The sequence below is a fragment of the Acomys russatus genome, chromosome X (genome assembly GCF_903995435.1).
Source record: "Acomys russatus chromosome X, mAcoRus1.1, whole genome shotgun sequence".
In the NCBI taxonomy this organism is placed as follows: Eukaryota; Metazoa; Chordata; class Mammalia; order Rodentia; family Muridae; genus Acomys; species Acomys russatus.
This window is the reverse complement of record NC_067169.1, coordinates 32283676-32304212: the sequence shown is the minus strand read 5'-3', so window position 1 is coordinate 32304212 and position 20537 is coordinate 32283676. Positions and strand designations below refer to the sequence as shown.

Below are 20537 nucleotides of genomic sequence, written 5' to 3'. Positions count from 1 at the left end.
TCTACCCTGTAGATATTTCCTGAGGGGATACACCATGCTAGCCACCCTGCTAGTCTGTAGATTAGTTACTCACGCAGTAAGTTGAAAGGTTGATTGTTTCAGCCATATAGAGGCAGGGAAGAAGCATCAAAAGTCTACTTGTTTATAAAACAGAGATTACACTTACAGTTGTGGTTCTGGGACTTAAACTCAGGTCCTCATGCTTGTACAGCCAAGCATATTACCCACTGAGCCATCTCCCTCACTTTTTAAAAACAAATTTTGTTAGTATGCACTCATTGAGCAAAGGGAAAGGTTTTATAATGCCATTTTTATTCGAATACATCATGCACTTTGGCCAATATTCACTACTCACTACTCTTCTCTGCCCTGCTTCCTCTCCTACTAGTTCCTGTCATCTTCACAAAAGTCTTCTTTTTATTCTCATGTTGCACATGTGTGTGAGACAGAGGCTATCTATGTTCCACAAATAAGAGTAATTTTTAATTTATAACTTCTTTACTAAATGATTAATATATGCAAGGATACAATAAAATAAATTAATAATATAAGGTACAATTTTGAGAATAATACCAACATAACAGAAACAAAATATACATAACATAAGAATGTTTGAATTTTGATACATGATGCATTCTTCTGCTCAACAACAAACAAATTTAAATTTCTACTTAAGAGAAACTGTGCATTGGTCCAATTTTAGTGTTTTTTCCAAAAGGACAACATTCTATAAGACTTTTATTTGAGATGTTTGATATTCAAACGTTTGTTTAAGTACATAAATTTGGTTTCAAAGGTACATCTACAGCTATTGCAATTCTGGTAACATCTTGAATCCCATCTACTTCTGATCAAGTACTATCTTAAGTCCTCAAACTGTAGATCCTTGAAATAAAATGTATTTCAGTTGTGTATTTTTAATAAATTGAAATGAAGTAAAACTCATCCTTTCTTCACCACAGGAACAAAGAGCTATTATTAAAGTTTAGAAACTCAAGTCTGCCTTTCTACTCTAAAGAACATTAATTACTAGTATTTCTGGTAAGGCAATAAATGTTCCAGGATAATATTCAATATATGTACAAAGATTACACTGAATATCAACAACTAAAAGAACACAACAAAAAAAGAAAAAATAAGAAAACACAATGGCCTATAAAGAGGATGAAAAGACAAGTTTCATCATGGCACAAGATATGTGAAAACAACAAATATAATAATGGATTTCTTTCTTTTCAGAATACAAAAAGTTCTCAAAACTTAGAGCACTAGCACTTGTCTCTCTGCTTTTTGACTGTGTATTTGCCAATGCAACAGCAGCAGCAGCCTCATGTGCTGTAGCTCTCCAAACTGTGAACCAAAATTAACCCTTCCTTCCATAAGAAAGAAAGGAAGGAAGGAAGGAATAAGGAAGAGAACTCAAAATACAACAGTTAAAAAAAAAGAATTAGAAAATCATCAAAGGAAAGGAAGAGATGTATGACCAAAGAGGATATGTGGTGGCAGATACACACAGACACACACACACACACACACACACACACACACACAAGTTTTCAACATCACTAGCCTTCAGAGAAATACAAATTAAGACCACAATGGAACAGAGTTCAAACAGCTAAAATTAAAAAGGAACACCACTAAATTCTGGCAAGGACATGGAGAAATTCAATGTCTCACTCATATATTGCTGGTAGGAATGTGACATGGCACCACCATTCCGGAAGATAACTTGGTTTCTTTTCAAACTACACATATACTTAGCAGACAATCCAAAAATCATAGTTCAAGATGCTTATCCCAAAGAAAGAAAATCAATTTATAAATAACAATCTGTGCAGAGATGCTTACATTACAGCAACTTTATTTGTGATATTCACCAACTATACACAGCTAAAATATCACTTAATAGGAGAGTGTCTAAACAGACTGCTATACCCATGCCAGTGGACACTGCTGTGCAGTGCTGGCTGATACACACATCTGCCACATTTGGATGGATTTTTAAGGAATGAAAGTTTTCCTTTCTTTGGGATAAGTGTCCAGGACTGCTTTGTTTGGTTTTGTTTTTAATGTGCTAAATGTATACTGAGGGGGAAAAAAAATCAAATCCAAAAGGTTGCATGCTACATGGTTCCATTTATATAGCATTCTTAAAATGATAAGAATGGAAAATTATACAAGTGTTTGCTAGGGGCTATGGATGTTAGAGAATAGGAGGTAAGTGGGACTCCTCCTCAAGGACGTTGATTACAGGAATTGCTACACAAATCTATATAACATGTGACAAAATGGTATAGAATTATCCTGGCTATATTTAGGTAAAATGTAATCACTGGAACAGACTTAAAGATAGACAAGCTTCTTTGGTATTACTTTTTGTTAGTTTCTATGAATCTATATAGTTCAAAGCCTAAAGTTTACAGAAAGAGACCAGTAAGAACCAGCTGCCTCTTCACCCTTAGACTATTACCATCCTATGTGAGTCAGCTTAGAACAGCTTCTCCTTCTCCAAGAATTGCCTCCATTGCCCCTCTATACCTACATGGACAGATGCCTTGTATTCACGCTTGTTTAATGAACCCCTTACTTCCAGTTTCACACTTCAATGGGTGGTGGCTGGGGCATACTCATCTGAGCAGCTTCTCTCTCTCTCCCAGGTATGTGGATGACAGTTACGAGTTCAGTTCAGCCTTGGCACTTCACAGCAGCTGAAGGCTGTAGACTTTTTCCACAGAGAAAAGTAACAAATACCCTTTAGAACACTAGAAATTTTTCAGAAGGAGCCCAAAGGTTGGCAGTTCCCATTTTATGATGTGTTCCTGCCACTATTTTCTATAAAACACCTCTATATCCTTATAAGGAATATGATTCCTTAAAGTTCTTTATGAATCAAGAAATAATATGCTAAGATATTCCAAGTTGTTTTGTTGTTGTTGTTGTTGCTGCTGCTGCTGCTGCTGCTGCTGCTGCTGCTGCTGGTGGTGGTGGTGGTGGTGGTGGTGGTGGTGGTGGTGGTGGTGGTGGTGGTTTGTTGTTGTGGTGGTGGTGGTGGTTTGTTGTAGTGGTGGTGGTGGTTGTTTTGGTTTGGGTTTTTTTTTTTTTTTCTATTTTGTAACGAAAGGAGTCCTAAGTAAAGAAAAGATCAGGTCTCCATTTAGACACCAATGTTAGGCACAATACTCCTGTCAACAGTTCAGGAAAGGTGTTTATCTTGCCTCATAACTGCTTCTGAAGTTTTCCCCTACAGATTCCCCTAATATTTTACTCTGTGTTCCAATCTAGGCTACAGCTGGCCCGGTTTCAAAGGAGGAAGACCTCTGACTAACAATTCAGCAGATAATCATTTTGTTTCACTGCATTGCATGCCACACTATCTGCTGATGTGGAACAGAAGCACTGTGCAACACTTTCCATATGATCTGAAATATAAATATGTTGGTGACAAGTCACCATTAGCCATATGGATAAAGGCAAGCCCCAACAAAATCTAGAATAGGAAGACAAGATGCCCAGTTTCCTGGACAGAGTGACTCTACCCTTCTGAACTGTATTTTCTGTTCAAGTAGCAAACCCAAATTTATAAAAATATTTTTTGCTTATTCTTTGAGAATCTGATACATGTAAACAATATACTTTTATTATTTTTAAAGGATATAAATAAGCTATGCATAGTGGCTCATGTCTATGATATACCAGCACTTAGAAGGCTGAGTTAAGAGTATTTCCATGAGTTTGAGGCCAGTGTAGGCTATATGGTGCGTTCCTGGCCAGACTGAGCTACAGTGTGAGACTCTAACTCAAAAAAAATCTTTCCCAGAAAGAATATAAATAGAAGTCTCTAAATAATAAAAATATTAGGTTGGACATGTTAGTTTGCATCTATATCCCAACATTTGGGCAATGAAAACTATGAGGGCAATGTGTCCTCAGCTACACAAAGATCCAACATGACTACATGAGATCCTCCCTTTAAGAAAAGGATACATCTTCTTAGCCTTCTCCCTGGGCTTTGATTTTTCCTAAGGAAACTGGGTGCATCTTCTAAGTCCCATACTTGTATTGCCTTTTCTAGAGTTGGAAATGGAGGACTTCCATCAGGGATTCAAGACATCAATCTCACAAACAATCCCAATACACCAAGCATGAGGAAGGAAAGAAAACAATTGCAACCACACTGAGAACATCATGTAGGTAAGCAAACAGTCTATAGTAGCTACTAGACCACTCTGGAGTTACAGGGAAGAGTGGAGACTATAGAGGCTGACCATGGAACTGTTGCATGAACAATCCTGTTTCCCAGGGGTTTATTTTTAATAGACAGGAAAGATGCAGCAAAGAAACAACTAAGCCAAATTGCTCCTAAACCAAATTCATGTTGGACTTTATTAATAATGGCACATTATGAATGTTTTTTGCACATAAGCTGGACTCAGCAGTTTACTTGGATGAACTTACTAATTTCTTTGTGTGAACAATGTAATACCAAAAGTGAATTTGTTTCTGACAATGGTTCATGTTTTATGTTCATTTTTATAAAAGCTGATGACAGTTTTATAGCTAGTCTACTTTATTTTTAGCCTTTCTTGGTGTTATGTTGGATAATTTAGGCTTACAGAAAATGATTGTGACTCTTCTTCTCATTTTCCCCAAAGATATTACATAGCAACTAACACTGTAAATGAGAAGGAAGTGGGGGAGGGTAGGTAACTTAGCTATATACAGCACATGTCCAAGGGAATCTGAGCTTATCTCTCTCTCAAAATTCTGTCTGAGAAAGACGGGTAGGCCAACCATTTTGTATAGTCTGGTTTTGCTCCTGGCCTTTAAAAATTATGAATGCTAAATTCCTTCCTATCATGCCAAAGTAAACTAGTCTTAGAACTAAAATAAGAAGCTGTATACAATACTCTCATGTGAAAACTTAGGCCTTGACTACTCACATTGTGCATTAGTCTCTTAGCTAAATATCACATGGTCCCCACACTAGCATGCTGAGGGACATTCACAGAACATATGAATAGAAGAAAGCACCATTTCAATAAATACTGTAGGGACAACTGTATAATTACCATGTCAAATAATGAAGTTGAACCCCATCTTCTCATGAGACACAAAATGAGCTCAAAATAGACCATAGGTATCAGCATCAGATATAAAGTGACAAGACTTTTTATAAGTAAATACTCTTTATGGACTTGGAGTAGGCATCAGTTTCTTAAATATGACACTAAAAATATAAGTGACAAGCCAGACATGGAGGTATACAACCTTAACCCTAGAAGTCAGGAAGCAGAGGCAGGTGGACCTTTGTGAGTTCAAGGCCAGAATGGTTTACAAATCAAGTTACAGGTCAACCATGGCCATGCATTGAGACCCTGTCTCAAACACACACACACACACACACACACACACACACACACACACACACACGTAAACTTGGTACTTCAAACTACACATAGAAAATAAAAACACAACCAACAGAACAGGAGAAAATATCTGAAAATGTGTATATGAAAGGGGGGCCGTATGCAGACTATATGTAGAACCCATAACACAAATATAAATGGGCAAAAGTTATGAGTAGATGTTTATCCAAAACTGTATTCAAATGGCCAATAAGCACAGGAAAAGATGCTCAACACTATTTGTTAATCATTAAAGAAATGTAAATCAAAACCACAGTGAGATACCACATTACAGTCACTAGGATGGATGACTGCCTACACATGACCCAAAAAAGACGATACCAATAGACATGCTAACATGGACAGAGGAAAGATCACAAGGCTTCAGCCCTACACAAAGAACTACAGGCAACTAAAGACTGCTGAGAGCAAGAGAAACAGTCTTCCCCAGGGAAGAGCACACCAATTGGTTATCTGATACCAAGTGGCCAGCCTAAAAACATATACATACAAGTAACATTATACAGGCTGAGCATGTTCTATTTATGTATTTGGGAATTCTATATGAATACAACAATAGTTAATAAAAAAAAGAGGCCATAAATCTGAAAGAGAGCAGGAGGCACGTGGAAGGGTTTGGAGAGAGGAAAGGAAAGGAAGGAATGATGCAATTACATTATAATCTCAAAAAATAAAAAAGTATATTTTCTTACACAAACAAATAAGTATTGATGAATAAATAGAGAACTAAAACCCTCACATACACTGTTGGAAATGTTGAGTGAAGTGGTCACAGAAAAATAACTAGGCACTTCTTCGATGTGTTACATAGCACTATCATGTAAGTCCAAATTTTACCCAGATATGTATTCCCACGAGAAACAAAAACACATGTCTATACAGAAACATGAACATAGACAGCACTACAGCATTATTTATAATATGCAAAAAGTTCACACAACCCAAAAGTCTGACTGATGAATCACTGAATAACACGTGGAATATTAATAGAGTGGAAAAGCATTCTACATAAAAATTAAGTTCTAATTCATGTTACAACATGGGTGCACCTTCTAAGCACTAAGAAAGTAAAAGGTAATCAAGGACAAAGGACCACATGATACATGACTATATCTATGTAAAATGTAAACAAAGTAGAGACAGAGTAAACTAGTGATTTCCAGGAGCTGAACAGGGAAGGGAAAGCAGGGAGCAACTCCTACTGGGCAGGAAATTCTTTTGGAGATAACCAAAAAAAAAGGTCCCAAAATTATATTGTGGCAATGGTCACATAACGTTTGTGAATATGCTGCTTTGGAGGGCAATATGACCACCACTGACTAACTAGAATTAATATGAAACTGAAATTCAGGAGGAAAATAGTCATCTTTGTGCTGACAGAAATCATCCTTCTGGTTGCGAAGGTGAAGACAATGCGGAAAAATCACTTCCTGTACTGGTTGATGCCTTCAGGGAACTACCCATCTGAGGAAAGAAAAATCCTCTGAAGAAGGACATAAAGAATCCAAATGGGACCCAGCTTCCCAGGCAAGCTGCTGACATCAGACACAAAAGCTGTTGCTATTCTTACCACAATAATAGCAGAAGGAAAGCTACAGAGCCCTGCGATCTGAAGGCCTCTACAGAGATATCACAAAGGTTCGCAAGTATTTGCGATACTGGCCAGAGAAGCTCTCCTCTAGTCAAGTGAAAGCAGCGGGATTTTGCCCTCAATATATCAATGTCACTACAAAAGGACTGAGTCAAGTAGGAGATCTTCTCAAAGGCAGCCTTCTAAAGAAGGGCAATTTGTCCAAAGCACTGTTGTCTGATCCTTGGAAGTGCCCACAGTGCCTCCACAATCCCTCTGGTGTCTGTTCCAGGTAGTAAGGGAAGTATTACAGAAGATCTGACAGTGCCATTCAGTACTGAGGAAACTAAAAACAGGAACTCTGCATCAGGATCCCTTTTAAAGCATACTCTATTGCTGCTGAGACTTGGTCTATGAACCCTGAGCTAGCCATGTGCCCTGAAGGAACTTGAGATCAGCCATGAAATAAGAAAAAATTACCCTCACCATACTTGTCCCCTTCATAGAAGAATCTGGACCAACACAAAAAAGGAAGTTAGGAAGGAAAGAAAAGAGAGAAGGATGGGAAACCAAACCAAATACTCCTAGAACTTGCCTGCTCCTTTGGGTCAGGCTAAGTCCTATGGAGTATAAGGTCTACTTTATACTGTCAGCTTAGGAGTCTGTAATGCTACCACCATCACCATCACCATCACCATGGCAGAGATGACTATGGCAACCATAAAACCCTATGGCTAGGACTATAAGTGCAAACACATTAACAAATACATATGCATGCAGATGTAAGAGGAAGTTCCCCACCGTCTTTTCACTCATCTGTGCCACTTACTTCTGTACTGTTGGTTGGGGTTTCACCATTGCTGCAGAAGCTGCCCCTCCAACTGGAGCAGCAGGCTCTTGGTTTTCAGTAGTTTGGTTCTCAGGTCTGAATTTCCTGCGAATAGGTTTTGATGGAGGTTGAGCATGTGGCACATCCTGTGGATTAAAATGAAACCCAAAACGCTCAAGAAGTTTATTTTAATGATCCCTCCATCCATCACGCCACTATCCAAAGTTCTGTCCTCAAGGTCAGAAGACTTCTCTATTCAAACTACACACCACAGACCTATAGCTGATACCTAGCTCACCAAGTGCCGGAGTGCGGTTAGCCACAGCCTCCAGCAAACAGCCTGCCTGCCTTGCTTTTTAAATATGCTGAGAAGCTACTACCCACTTCTATTACCAAGAAGGATGCCAAAATAAAATTCTAGTGTCCTTACTCTTTTCATTTTTTAATGCTGTAAACAATCTATATTTTTAATGCTGTAAACAATCTATATTTTTCTTGCCATTTCAATTCACATAGACTGTATGACATCAGTTCTCAACCTATGGGTCATGACCCCTTTGAGGGTCAAATATCAGATATCCTGCATATTAGACATTTATATTATAATTCATAGCAGCCGCAAAATTACAGTTATGCGCTAGCAACAGCATACTTTTATGGCTGGAGGTCACCACAACATAAGTAACAGTATTAAAGGGTCACAGCATTAGGAAGGTTGAGAACCACAGTTATATAGCCACAAGGTCTTTTCTAATTGAAGACAAAATTGACTCTTGTCTCACTCTGGGGCTTTTTGTAGACTACATTTCAAAGTCTGTAATGGTCTTAGTCACATGCTCATCATTCTCCTACTCTTGATCCCTACGTGAAGTCAAACAAAAAAGCCAGTGTGTTCAAAGAAACAGCTGAACTGATTCCTTGTAGGATCCCATGTCCTCCCAAGTCCAAGGTCCATTCTCTTTGCTAAAAGAAAGGCCTAGGAGACAATTCCAAAGAACAGAAAGAGGGGGGATGGAGTACATAGAGAGCACAGCAGTGAGGAGTTCTAGCTGTGCAAAGTGCAGGAGCCCAGTGGTATGGCCAGGCAAAGGTAAATGTGCCAAGATACATGAGAAAAACTGACACTCAGCAGGTGGGGAACAGGGAGAGGAGAACCAACAAAGACAAAACATATGGAAATGTGATGGCAAAACTCACTGCTCTGCAAGCTAATTTTTAAAACTAATAAAACAACCAAAAAAAAAAAAGAAAGAAAAGAAAGAAATCATGATACCAAGAAGGGGAGACTGCTTCACCCACATGAGATGCTAACAGGGTCTCATTGTCTGAACTAGATGGTCCCAGATTCTTGGTGCCTTATTCAAACAATTGTACAATGAGCACATGAATGCCAAAGCAGCAAAAAGCTTGATTTAAACAGACAGTACAATCTGCCTCCATAGCATAGTAAGCAACACATCAGCCTCATCAATGGACAATATGGGATATACTGCAGAAATTAGTGGGCTACTTAAGCATGCTATTTTTATGGGGTCCAGGAGGAGAACAAGTTGATTGCTAAGGAGTGTAATACGGAGGATTCTATTTGACTGACAGGCTTGAGTTATATAAGCCTTTTCCTCACTATGCATGTTCTTTCCGGTGATACATTTGATTTTAATCATATGCATGCCCAATCATGCACAGGCATAAGATGGTAAATAGAAGGTTTTCCTCAAAAGTTCATACAGAAGACAGTTTGCCTTAATGCACATGCATCTAAAACTAGTTTAAGCCAGAAGGGTTCCCTGGGTCTCATGCCTGATATGCTCTGGAGCACTTCTCAAAGGAAAATTACTACAAACAAGAAACTACTAAATGGTTACTAAAAGGTAGGAGTACTTTATGCCATTGTTTGAAGTGGGGCATGCATGAAACTTGATGCAAGTAGAGGTCCTAGATTGCTGGCTGCACTGTTAGGAAAACCATGCATGCATATCCAAACCCAAGTGGAGTCCAAAGTTGTTGAGCTATTCCTATACACATCTACCTCCTTAGCAGATGTATGGAGTCTTACTAAAGCCATCCAGCTCTCCCCACATTTTAAAAGTAGTTATTTATTTAATTTTCCATTTTGTGTGTAAGTGCACCATATATGTGCAATGACCACTGAGGTCAGACAGTAGCGTGCCACAATAGAGGTGCTAGGAACTGAATCCAGGTCCTATGTAAGAGCAGTGAGCACTCTTAACCACTGATCCATCCATCTCTCCTGCCCCTCCACATTTTTTTGATCTTGCCAAAAGCAAGGCAGCTATGCTTAGTTGGAAGGTTGAGAAAAGCACAAACTTCCAGGGATATCTACAACCCAGCCCAAAAGCCTTCAGGATCCCAATCTTCAGAAAGAAAGCATACTTCAGAACTGTGGACCGTCACACTCATCTTGGTAGAAACTTTCAAGTGGTAGATTTGTAAGATGCCCAGAGGTCTTTATGCTACCATGGCAGCATCTTTATGCTGCACTTACCTTCTTTGCTGGACTGCCTTCTGTAGCTTGGGAAGGAGCTCTGCTTAGCTGAGGGTGTAAGTCAGCTTCAGACACTGGTTCAGACTGCAACAAGATCAAAGAGAAGGTATAAATGCAAAAACCCAACCACGTAAACATCCGACCAAGACTACTTCCGAAAAGACTCATTCAGAGAAACCAAGTCACACTGATGAAAAACAAGCTGCAAGCAAGCACGGTTGCCCTTGGGGAAAACCTTTCACCACAGACCTTGCTATTCCCTTCCATGTCTCCTTCTAGTATCGTTCAAGAAAAGGAACATACATGAGTATCTCATATATTTTCACATACAGATTTCTTAAAAGCTAACACTTTACCCCCCGCCCCCAACCATAAAAGTTACCAGAGGAGAAAGGGTTAGGAAAAGACTTAAGGAGCAGCAAGAAAAACAATCAGCACCATAATTTCTAATATTAAATTCCTAATAAAGAAACACTGTATGGGCTGGAGAAATGGCTCAGCAGTTAAGAGTTGCATTTCTGGAGGACTGAAGTTTAATTCTCAGGACCCACACCAGGCAGCTCTCAACCATCTATAACTCCAGCTCTATAAGATTAGATGTCCTCTTCTGGCTTCTGCAGACACAGACACACACACAGACACACAGACACACACACACACACACACACACACACACACACACACACACACACACACACGCTCCTTTTAAAAATTGAAACACTCTGATAAACATAGCCATTTACATTTTAAAAAGGAAGTATGTGATGGGTGTAGTGATCAGAAAGGCTGACTATTTAGTGCACAAAGACTGATGAGGGATACCCCAAGCACTTCAAAACACATGCAAATAGAAAACAGGATAAATGGGTCTTAAACATAAGGCTCCCCGTGTCCCCCAGGCTTGCTACCTTCACCTGTGTCAGAGCACTCTGCTTTTAGCTGCTATTACCAGTGGTGCCAAATATTAACATGATGAGAAAGCTTAGAAGCAAAGTGACTTCCACATTTCACTGGAATCAGTCCTTCATTTACCCTCAAAAGTAATTCATACCACAAAAACGTATGCTGTAACACACACTGCCACTCTGCACCTTTCATGGCTGTCTCTAGCCTCCTACAGTGCACCTTCTTTCCCATCGTGCTTCTTAACAGGGTGGCTCCCAGGGTGACTCTCTGGCTGCCTCTTGTATTCTCCTCATTCACCTACCTTCCAAAACGGCACCCTTGGTGGTCTCAGGTGGCTGTAAGTGGCAATCTCCTAGCTGTAATTACTCTATGCCTGTTCTGCTCTGATGGCTCTTACCTCTGAAATGTGTGCTTTCTTGGGGTTCTGTGTCTTCGGTCCTCCTGCCCCAATTTTTCCCTTCCTCACTCTTTCCCAGGGCAATTCCATCTGCTCCTGAATCTTACTTATTCTTCATCAATTAACTAATATATTTATTGTGTGTGCAAGCACATGTGCATGTGTGTCATGGTACATGTGTGGAGGTCATGGAGGACCTTTTGTGAAGGTTATTTCTCTCTTTCTACCATCTGGATCCCAAGGATCCTGCTCGGGTTGTAAGGCTTGGCAGCAGCCACCTTTATCCACTGAGCTACCTCACTGGCCAAATTATTTATTTATTCATTTCACAGTACTGGAGACTGAACCTAAGGCTTCACACATGTGAGGCAAGCACTCTCACCCAATATCTCTAGGCCCTGTCCATGCATTTTATCCTGAACAGCTTTCTACCTCTTTAAAGTCTATATATAAGTATTCAACATGCCTGGTTTCAAGTTCCATGTATTTCTTACAGCTTCTCCTCCCATTAGAGATGGCTGGTATTCATGCTGCTGCTGTTGCTCTGATTAGTCTCTATGACAAACTGAATTCTATGTATGTGTCATACACAAATTGCTCAAGTGTTCTGCGTAAGTTATTATGCCACATCCTCACAGCCTTAAGAAGTAGTAATTTGCAAGACATGTAGCGATAAAGGTAGAGACTGAGGGAATGGCCAACCAATGCCGGCCCAAGCTGAGACCCATCACATGGGAGAGAGCCAGCCTCTGACACCATTAACAATACCCTGCTATGTTTACAGACAGGAGCTTAACCTAACTGTTCTCTGAGAGATCCCACCCAGCAGTTGATTGAATCAGATGCTGAGACTCACAGCATTAGGCAGAGCTCGAGGAATCCTGTCGAAGAGTGGGAGGGAAGGATAGAAGGACCCAGAGGGGACAAGAATGCTACAAGAAGACCAACAGAGTCAACTAACCTTGTCCCATAGGGGCTTACAAGATGGAATCATCAACCAAATAGCATGCATGGACTGGACCTAGGCCCCATACACACATGTAACTTATGGGTAGTTTAATCTTCATGTGTGTCTCCTAGTAAGTTGAGTAGGTACTGTCTATGACATGGACTCACTTCCCCCTAATGGGGCTGCCTTGCCTGGCCTCAGTGGATGAGGAGGAGTTCAGTCCTGATGCAACTTGATGTGCTGGGGTGAGTTGGTTGGGAGGAGCTCTCCTTTTCTGAGGTCAAGGGGAGGCGGGGTTAGGGATAGGTGGGAGGGGGGACCAGGAGGAGAGGAGAGAGGGGTCTATGATAAGGATGTAAAGTGAATATATAAATTAAAAATAATTTTTTAAAAATTCCCCAAAAAAGGAGTAGTGATTATTCCCAGCCTACCGATGACAAAATTAAAAATAAAAAAGTCAAGAAACTCACCCAAAGACCATATAAATACCAGGGTCTGAGGCCAGGTTTCGAGTTCCAAAGCTAGGCTTGTTACCATGGTGCATGCAATACAGCCTCAGGCACTCGTAGACCTCAATGTTGTTTCTGCAAGGCATTATTTATCAAACAGCTGTGGCTGGCTGGCTATGCTGGCATTCAAGGATGAACAAGATCTAGCCTCTGCTTACAGCCATCTGGGAGTCCAGTGGAATAGGTAGATAAACAGAGATGCACATTTCAATGCAGTGTGGTAGAGAAGAGTGGGGATTCCAGGAGCACTCATTCTTGTTGGACAGTTAAGACCTAGGAGGTGACACTGCAGCTGAGGTCTGAGTGAGATGTAGTATGCAGTCAGCTACAAGAGCTATATGTGTGGATAAAGAGGGAGGTAGGTCCAAAGTAAACTCACAAAGGCCTACTGTGTTGGCGAGTCTTTATAAACTAGAGTTGTCTGAAAGGAAGGAACCTCAGTGAAACAGATATCTCTGAAAGATACAGCTATAAGGTGGATTAGTGAGTGATGGGGCAGGGCTAAGCCCATTGTGGGTGATTCTAGCCCTGGGTTCTATAAGAAAGCAGGGTGAGCAAGCCATGATAAGCAAGCCAATAGCCAGCACTCCTCCATGGCCTCTGCATCAGCTCCTGTTTCTACATTCCTGCCCTGTTTGAGCTCCTGTCCTGGCTTCTTTCAGGGATAAACTTCAATGTGGAAGTATAAACCAAATAAACCCTTTCCTGCACAACCAGCTTTTTGGTCATGGTGTTTTGTTGCAGCAATAGAAAACAGGGGTAAGATGCCTATATATACTCAGACAATCAGAATTTTAGCTTGAAATATCACAGAAGATTGAGGCCAATCTCTCAAACAGGAAGTGCAGAAGGAGCAGTGTCTTAGGGTTTTATTGCTGTGAAGAGAGACAGCATGGCCATGACAACTCTTATAAAAGAAAAACATTTAATTAGGACTGTACAGTTTCAGAGGTTTAGTCCATTTTCATCCTGGCAGGAAGCATGGCGACATGCAGGCAGACATGGTGCTGGAGAAGGAGCTGAGAGTTCTACATCTGGATCAGCAGGCAGGAGAGAGAGAGAGAGAGAGAGAGAGAGAGAGAGAGAGAGAGAGAGAGAGAGAGAGAGAGAGAGAGAGAGAGAGAGAGAGACACCAGTGGGCCTGGCTTGGGCATTTGAAACCCCCAAAGCTCTCCCCTCAGTGACACATTTCCTCCAACAAAGCTTCACCTTCTTTCTACTGCCACTTCTTAAGCATTCAAATACATGAGTCCATGGGGGCCATTCTTATTCAAACCACAAGCAGAAATAAGGAGAGCTTATTTTGGGGGTATGCCAAGTTCAAGTAAAGCTCTCCAGGAGCCATACATTGTCAGCAACCCCCTTATCCCTGGGTGTTCAGAGACACTCCTTGGAGTCAAATGTCAGGTTTCCTAGCAGCTGAGAACTCACCACCCACTCAAATACAAGGCTTCTGCTGAAGAATCCATCTCAAATCTGAGGTTCCCTCCCACCTGACACTTGCAATTTATTACTTGGAAGGTATATGCTCTGGCCCCAAGTCTATGCATGCAGGCCGCTGCAGGGAGTACAGGTGTGCAGGGACAAATCCCAGCAGGCAGGCAGGCAGGCAGAGGAGGGGTGGCAGGTCCAGGTATTCTGCCTTTTGATTTGCCAGTTCTCTCTCAGTGCAAAGCAGGCAGAGAAGTGTGTCCTCCACTGATTCCCTGTGGAGAGGAGTGATGTCTCCTTATGGAAATACTGAGGGAGATGGCAAACTGACCCTTTCGGCACAAATGAGGATTGTGAGCCCAGCAAGAGAAGTAGACTGCCTTTGTTTTTGCCACCTTAAAATAAGCAGCAATCAGGTGGAAAGCTGAGGGAGCAGTGGTAGGGCTGTCTGACTTGGTATTTTTCCATTTACAAATGTACCTTCCAGAAATTATGTGCAGTTGCCTAGGTATTCTGCTCTATGACTACAGACAAATAGCTGCATAACATTAGAGAGAATCTCGCCATCAGTGTCCTTCAGAAGCACCTCAGGACCTCCCAGCCACTTTTTACTACCCCATGGCTGATTTTTAAAAATATTTCATTAATTTATTCATATTACATCTCAATTGTTATCCCATCCCTTGTATCCTCCCATTCCTCTCTCCCTCCCATTTTTCCCCTTACTCCCCACCCCTATGACTGTGACTGAGGGGGACTTCCTCCCCCTGTATATGCTCATAGGGTATCAAGTCTCTTGGTAGCCTGCTGTCCTTCCTCTGAGTGCCACCAGGCCTCCCCATTCAGAGGATGTGGTCAAATATGGGGCACCAGAGTTCGTGTGAAAGTCAGACCCTACTCTTCACTCAACTGTGAAGAATGTCCTGTCCATTGGCTAGATCTGGGTAGGGGTTTGAAGTTTACTGCACGTATTGTCTTTGGCTGGTGCCATAGTTTGAGCAAGACCCCATGGCTGATTTTAAATGGGTTAATCTAGTGACTATTCAAAGGAATGGATCTTGCCAGGCATGGTGATGCGTGCCTTTAATCCCATCACTCAGGAGGCAGAGGCAGGCGGATCTCTGTGAGTTCAAGGCCAGCTTGGTCTACAAAGCAAGGATAGCCAAGGCTATTACACAGAGAAACTCTGCCTCAAAAAAAACAAAAAACAAAAACAAAAAACAAACAAACAAATAAAAAAAGGAATGGATCTCACAAATGGATCATAGGAATTCAGAGGGAGGTCCAGAAAGTGGCACAGGGAAAGCAGACTGGCTCTGTGGTATGAAAAATTTGAAAAGGAGATTTAGACATGCAAAACTGCCTCATCACAATACACTCTCACACTTTCCTTCATGGAAACAGCATAAGTGTCATGGTTCACTTCAGGCTTAGCCACTAGGTGGCAGCATAAACTGGGGAGGTTCCTTTGCTATTTCTTTTTTTAAATATATTTTATTAATTTATTCATATTATATCTCAATCCTTTGCTATTTCTTCATACTTCTATAAATTATCAATTTTAAAAGAATGATAATCTGTAAAAGCAGGAAGGCCTCAGAAGCTGGCTTCTTCCTTTGTGGATTCAAGAAAGTGGAGGTGGGAGAGACTCTACCACCTCAACAGTATGGCCTTCCCCAGAAGTCTTGGTTCTATAAACTGAAATCCAACTCCTATACCAATGAAAGAAGCATATATTTGATTTATAACTAATGTAACAAACAGCAGTCATGCCTTTGTGGCTCCATGTGAAACAACATATACTCAGTCAGGATGAAGAAACCAGGTATATAACATGTTATATTTCATAACTTTTTACTTTATATTAATTGTACATAACAGGTTTGATTATGACATTTTCATATATATATACACATACATGTATATGTATATATATACATATATATATAATTTTGATCATATTCACCTTGTCACACTCTCTTGTCCCTCTCCCATTCACATTGATCCTTTCTTCTTCCTTATGAATCCCTCTTCTATATTTTTTGTTTGTTGTTGTTGTTGTTGTTGCTTTTGTCTTTCTTTCTTGGCAGCTCAATGAGTTTCAGGGTTGCTTATAAAAGCACAGGTGAGGGGACCGTTTACAGGAACACGGACAACTCACTAGTGGCTACACCACTGAAGAAAATCTCTCCCTCTTTTAGCCTCTATTAACTACCTATAGATGCTAAGGGAGGGGTGGGGCTTCATGAGTTCCTCCCCTTTCACAACAGATTCTATTGGGCCCAATTGTGTGCTGATCTTGTGCAGGTAATTACAAATTCTGTAAGTTCAAAAGAGCAATGACCATGTCATTTCACAACCCCCCAACTTCCTCGAGCTCTTACATTCTTTCCACCCTCTCTTGTGTAATGCTTCATACACTTTGTGGAAGATGATATAGACATCCCATTTAGGGCTGCACATTCAACAATCTCTTATTTTCAACAGTTTGACCAGTTACAAAACTCTATATTAAGCACCCTTCCATGCAAAATGTAGCTTCATTGACCAAAGCTGACAGCAGCACTAATCTATAGCCATAAACATAGTTTCATATCAGGTAATATGACAGGCACATCATCTCCATTTAACAAAGCAGCAGCAATGGGCCTGGTAAATGGCTCAGTGGTCAAGGGTACTTGCTGTTCCTATAGAGGACCCAGGTTCAACCCCAGCATCCACATGGTGGCTCATAACCACCCATGACTCTAATTCCACGGGATCTGATGCCCTCTTCTAGCCTCCACAGGCACCAGGCATGCCAGCATTGTGCTCATTCATACACATAAAATAAAAAACAAATATTTTTTAAAAAACAAACAAACAAATTTATTAAAAAACAGTAGTAGTTTCCCTAATGGGGCCTACTATCTTCCCAGCTACTGGCTTTTGGTCACATATATATCATGTTTTAATGTTAATATTCCTCTTCCTCTAATATAAATGAAAACATTTTTACTCTGAATTTACAATGAAAAAGCCTCATTAGATAACAAAGTGATACTACTTTGGATGTGAAAAACTAACCGGTGGTTTTGTATATTCCCATGGCTGATGAGACAATATGGCCTTTGCTTAGCTGGCTTACCAGAAACAGTCACAGGCCCAGAGAGGCTTCTGTGCATTCATTTATTTAGCCACAGAGTTTGGGGTGGGTTTTTTTGGGAGGATTCTTTTGCCTCTTTTGCCTTTTGTATGCTAGGGACAATGGTAAAAGGCAAATAGCTGTCAAAGGTCCCATGGTGTCCCGCTTAGATCACCTTTATATACACCCATCCAACTAGCTGCTCTGAGTGCTAGCTACTAAGGTCTTACAGCTGCTATCTTCTCCATGGAGGGAAGCTGCCTCCCAACCTCACCCTCACTAGCCCACAGATAATGACTCACTTGTAGATGGATATAAAGGCAAGTTCCGTGCCTCAAAGGGGATAACTCTGAGATGTAACTTATGTACCAAAATCCTCCTGTATATATTAGGCTTAGCTTTTTCACCTTCAGCATGCTCCCATCTCTTCTTTCTGTTTTCCCCCTGAAGAGCACTCCTTTAATAAATCACTTTCTGAGATTCTTCACCTCAGACTCTGCTTCTAGGGAAGTTGACATGAGGCTCTACACAACATGCTCCCAGAAGAGAGGAACTTAAGGTAGGGTTGGGTTTTTTATGGGGTATTTTTTTCACTTTACATCCCAATCGCAGTCCTCCCACCTCTCCTCCCAGTCCCACCCTCTCTCCTTCTTTCCTCTTTCCACCTCCTCAGAAACAGGAGACCCCTACTCTGTACCAACTCACCCTGGTACATCAAGTCACATCAGGACTAAGCACATTCTCTTCCACTGAGCCCAGACAAGGCAGCCCAGCCAGAGGAAAGTGGCCAACAAGCAGGCAACAGAGTCCATATCAGAGACAACACTGCTCTACTTGCTAGTGGACCCACATGAAGACCAAGCTGCCCATCAGTTACTTATGTGCCGGGGGCCTAGGTCCAGTCCATGCATGCTCGTTGGTTGGTGCTTCAGTCTCTGTAAGCTCCCATGGGCCTAGGTTAGTTGAGTCTGTTGGTCTTTCTGCTGTGTTCTTGTCCCCTCTGGGTCCTTCTATACACCCCCTCTCCGCCCTGCGCAAGTCTTCCAGAGCAGATTCCCCGAGTTCCGCCTAATGTTTGGCTGTGAGTCTCAGCATCTGTTTCAATCTGATGCTGGGTGAAGCCTCTCAGAGAGTTTTTAAACACTTTTTCCTGGTGTTTGTCTTTGCTTTTGTGTGTGTGTGTGTGTGTTTCTGTCTCTTGTATCACTTGTCCTATAGGAAGCCACCTGCCATGTTATAAAGGACACCCAAACAGTCCTAACACAGGATCTAAGCAAGGAAGTGAGGCTTCCTGTCAGCAGCCCTCTTAGCAGTAGATCTTCCAGGTCCTGTTGACTTTCTCTCCTGATATCTTGACAATAGCTTCAGGGGAGACTGAGTGAGAACCATCAACCATCCTACTCCCAAATTCTTCATCCAGAGACAGTTACACATGTTAGTTGTTCACTTTTCCTTTCTGAAGGTACTCTGCTGCTCAGAATTTGGGATCTGGTTAGGGTAGAGCAAGGGGGAGAATATGGGAGAAGAACGCGGGCAGTGCTGGAACATGGACTTGCACTATCTAAAGCATATTTGATACTATTCCCCACTTCTATGCTTTGCCCTACATTGTAGCAGGAAGAAGCATGGGAATAGCTAATCTTTTTGGTAAACTCCTAATTCCTTAAATTACATTTCTTCCACTAAGAAATAGCATAACACTTCCTGTTTTCCTGACCAGACTTAGCCCTGTATATGTAAATGTTAAGAATCTGAAGCTTTGCCTGAGGGCATTGGGCTAGGAACAGACTTTATGTAGAGAGTGACTTGAATTTGGATACATCTTCAAAAGATTATTCTGGATCCAGTGAGTGGAAAGGACTGGAAGCAACCCACATTGAGCCAAGGGAATTCCATTATGATGCTGAAGAAGAAAATGAGAAGAGTCGATTGTTATGGAAGCCATATTCCAGCCAGGTATCGTAGTACATGCCTGGATCTGAGGCAGGGGAACTGCAAGGTCAAAGACAGCCTGAGCTATTTATCAAGACTCTGTCTCAAGAAACTATAATAAACAAGTAAATAAAACAAGCCTGGTCGACAAGAATGGAAACAGGCAGTTATGAGAGCTATTTAGATTAGAAACTGGATACATGCTTGGTAACTGATGAAATATAGTTATGTGAAAACAAAAAGAACAATGATAAGGATCTCCAGCTTTGACCTTGGATGATGGGTAAATAGTTGAGAGAGAAAATAGCTCAAAGCAAGAGGAGAAAATTATGGGCATACAGAAACTGAATATAATTAAGCAGGTGCCTCACAACATAGTGCTAGAATGACACATAATGCCCTGTGGCAGTAGCTCTCAAATGCAGCTACCCAGGGAAGATTAATGCATGAACTGTCTAGAGTAGGGATATGCAAGCTTTTTCCATAAAGGGACATACAGCAAATATTTTTACGTAGGGTCTCTATTTGCCACAGATAAATACATTACATTGGCATTGCTGTGTTCCAAGAAACCTTATTACAAAAATTGATGCTAAATAAACGTGGCTGTAGACTATAGTGCCAGCCCTTCATATAAAAAGAAATATATAAAGATCAGCTTGCACTGCCTCACCCATCTCTTCCTTGAAGCTTCATGGAATACATTATACACAGTCCATGCTCTGAAATGCACATCTTAGACTCACTGGCTTCAGTTCAGTTCCTTCTTTTTGTGTTAGTCCTATTAGCATCCAGCAGAAGTAATGTTCTATGGAATATACTTTTAGAACACTGAACATGGATTGAGTATTACTGGGATGGAGAGAACATACCATTTGAATTCAGTGACATGGCCTACTGTGCTGGCTAGTTTTTGTGTCAACTTCACACAAGCTAGAGTGATCTGAGAGAAAGG

General features: G+C 41.1%; 1 protein-coding gene across 14 annotated transcripts in view; it reads right to left on the bottom strand.

Annotated features, from left to right (window-relative positions):
- Positions 1-20537, bottom strand: part of Reps2 (RALBP1 associated Eps domain containing 2) — a 223985-nt gene that overhangs the window by 11329 nt on the left and 192119 nt on the right. For all 14 annotated transcript variants that reach the window (XM_051142318.1, XM_051142320.1, XM_051142322.1 and 11 more), the window contains 2 exons: positions 10335-10418; positions 7829-7974 (listed from right to left, as the gene is read on the bottom strand). In XM_051142318.1, the coding sequence (XP_050998275.1) occupies positions 7829-7974; positions 10335-10418 (230 nt within the window). The remainder of the gene's footprint in view (positions 1-7828; positions 7975-10334; positions 10419-20537) is intronic.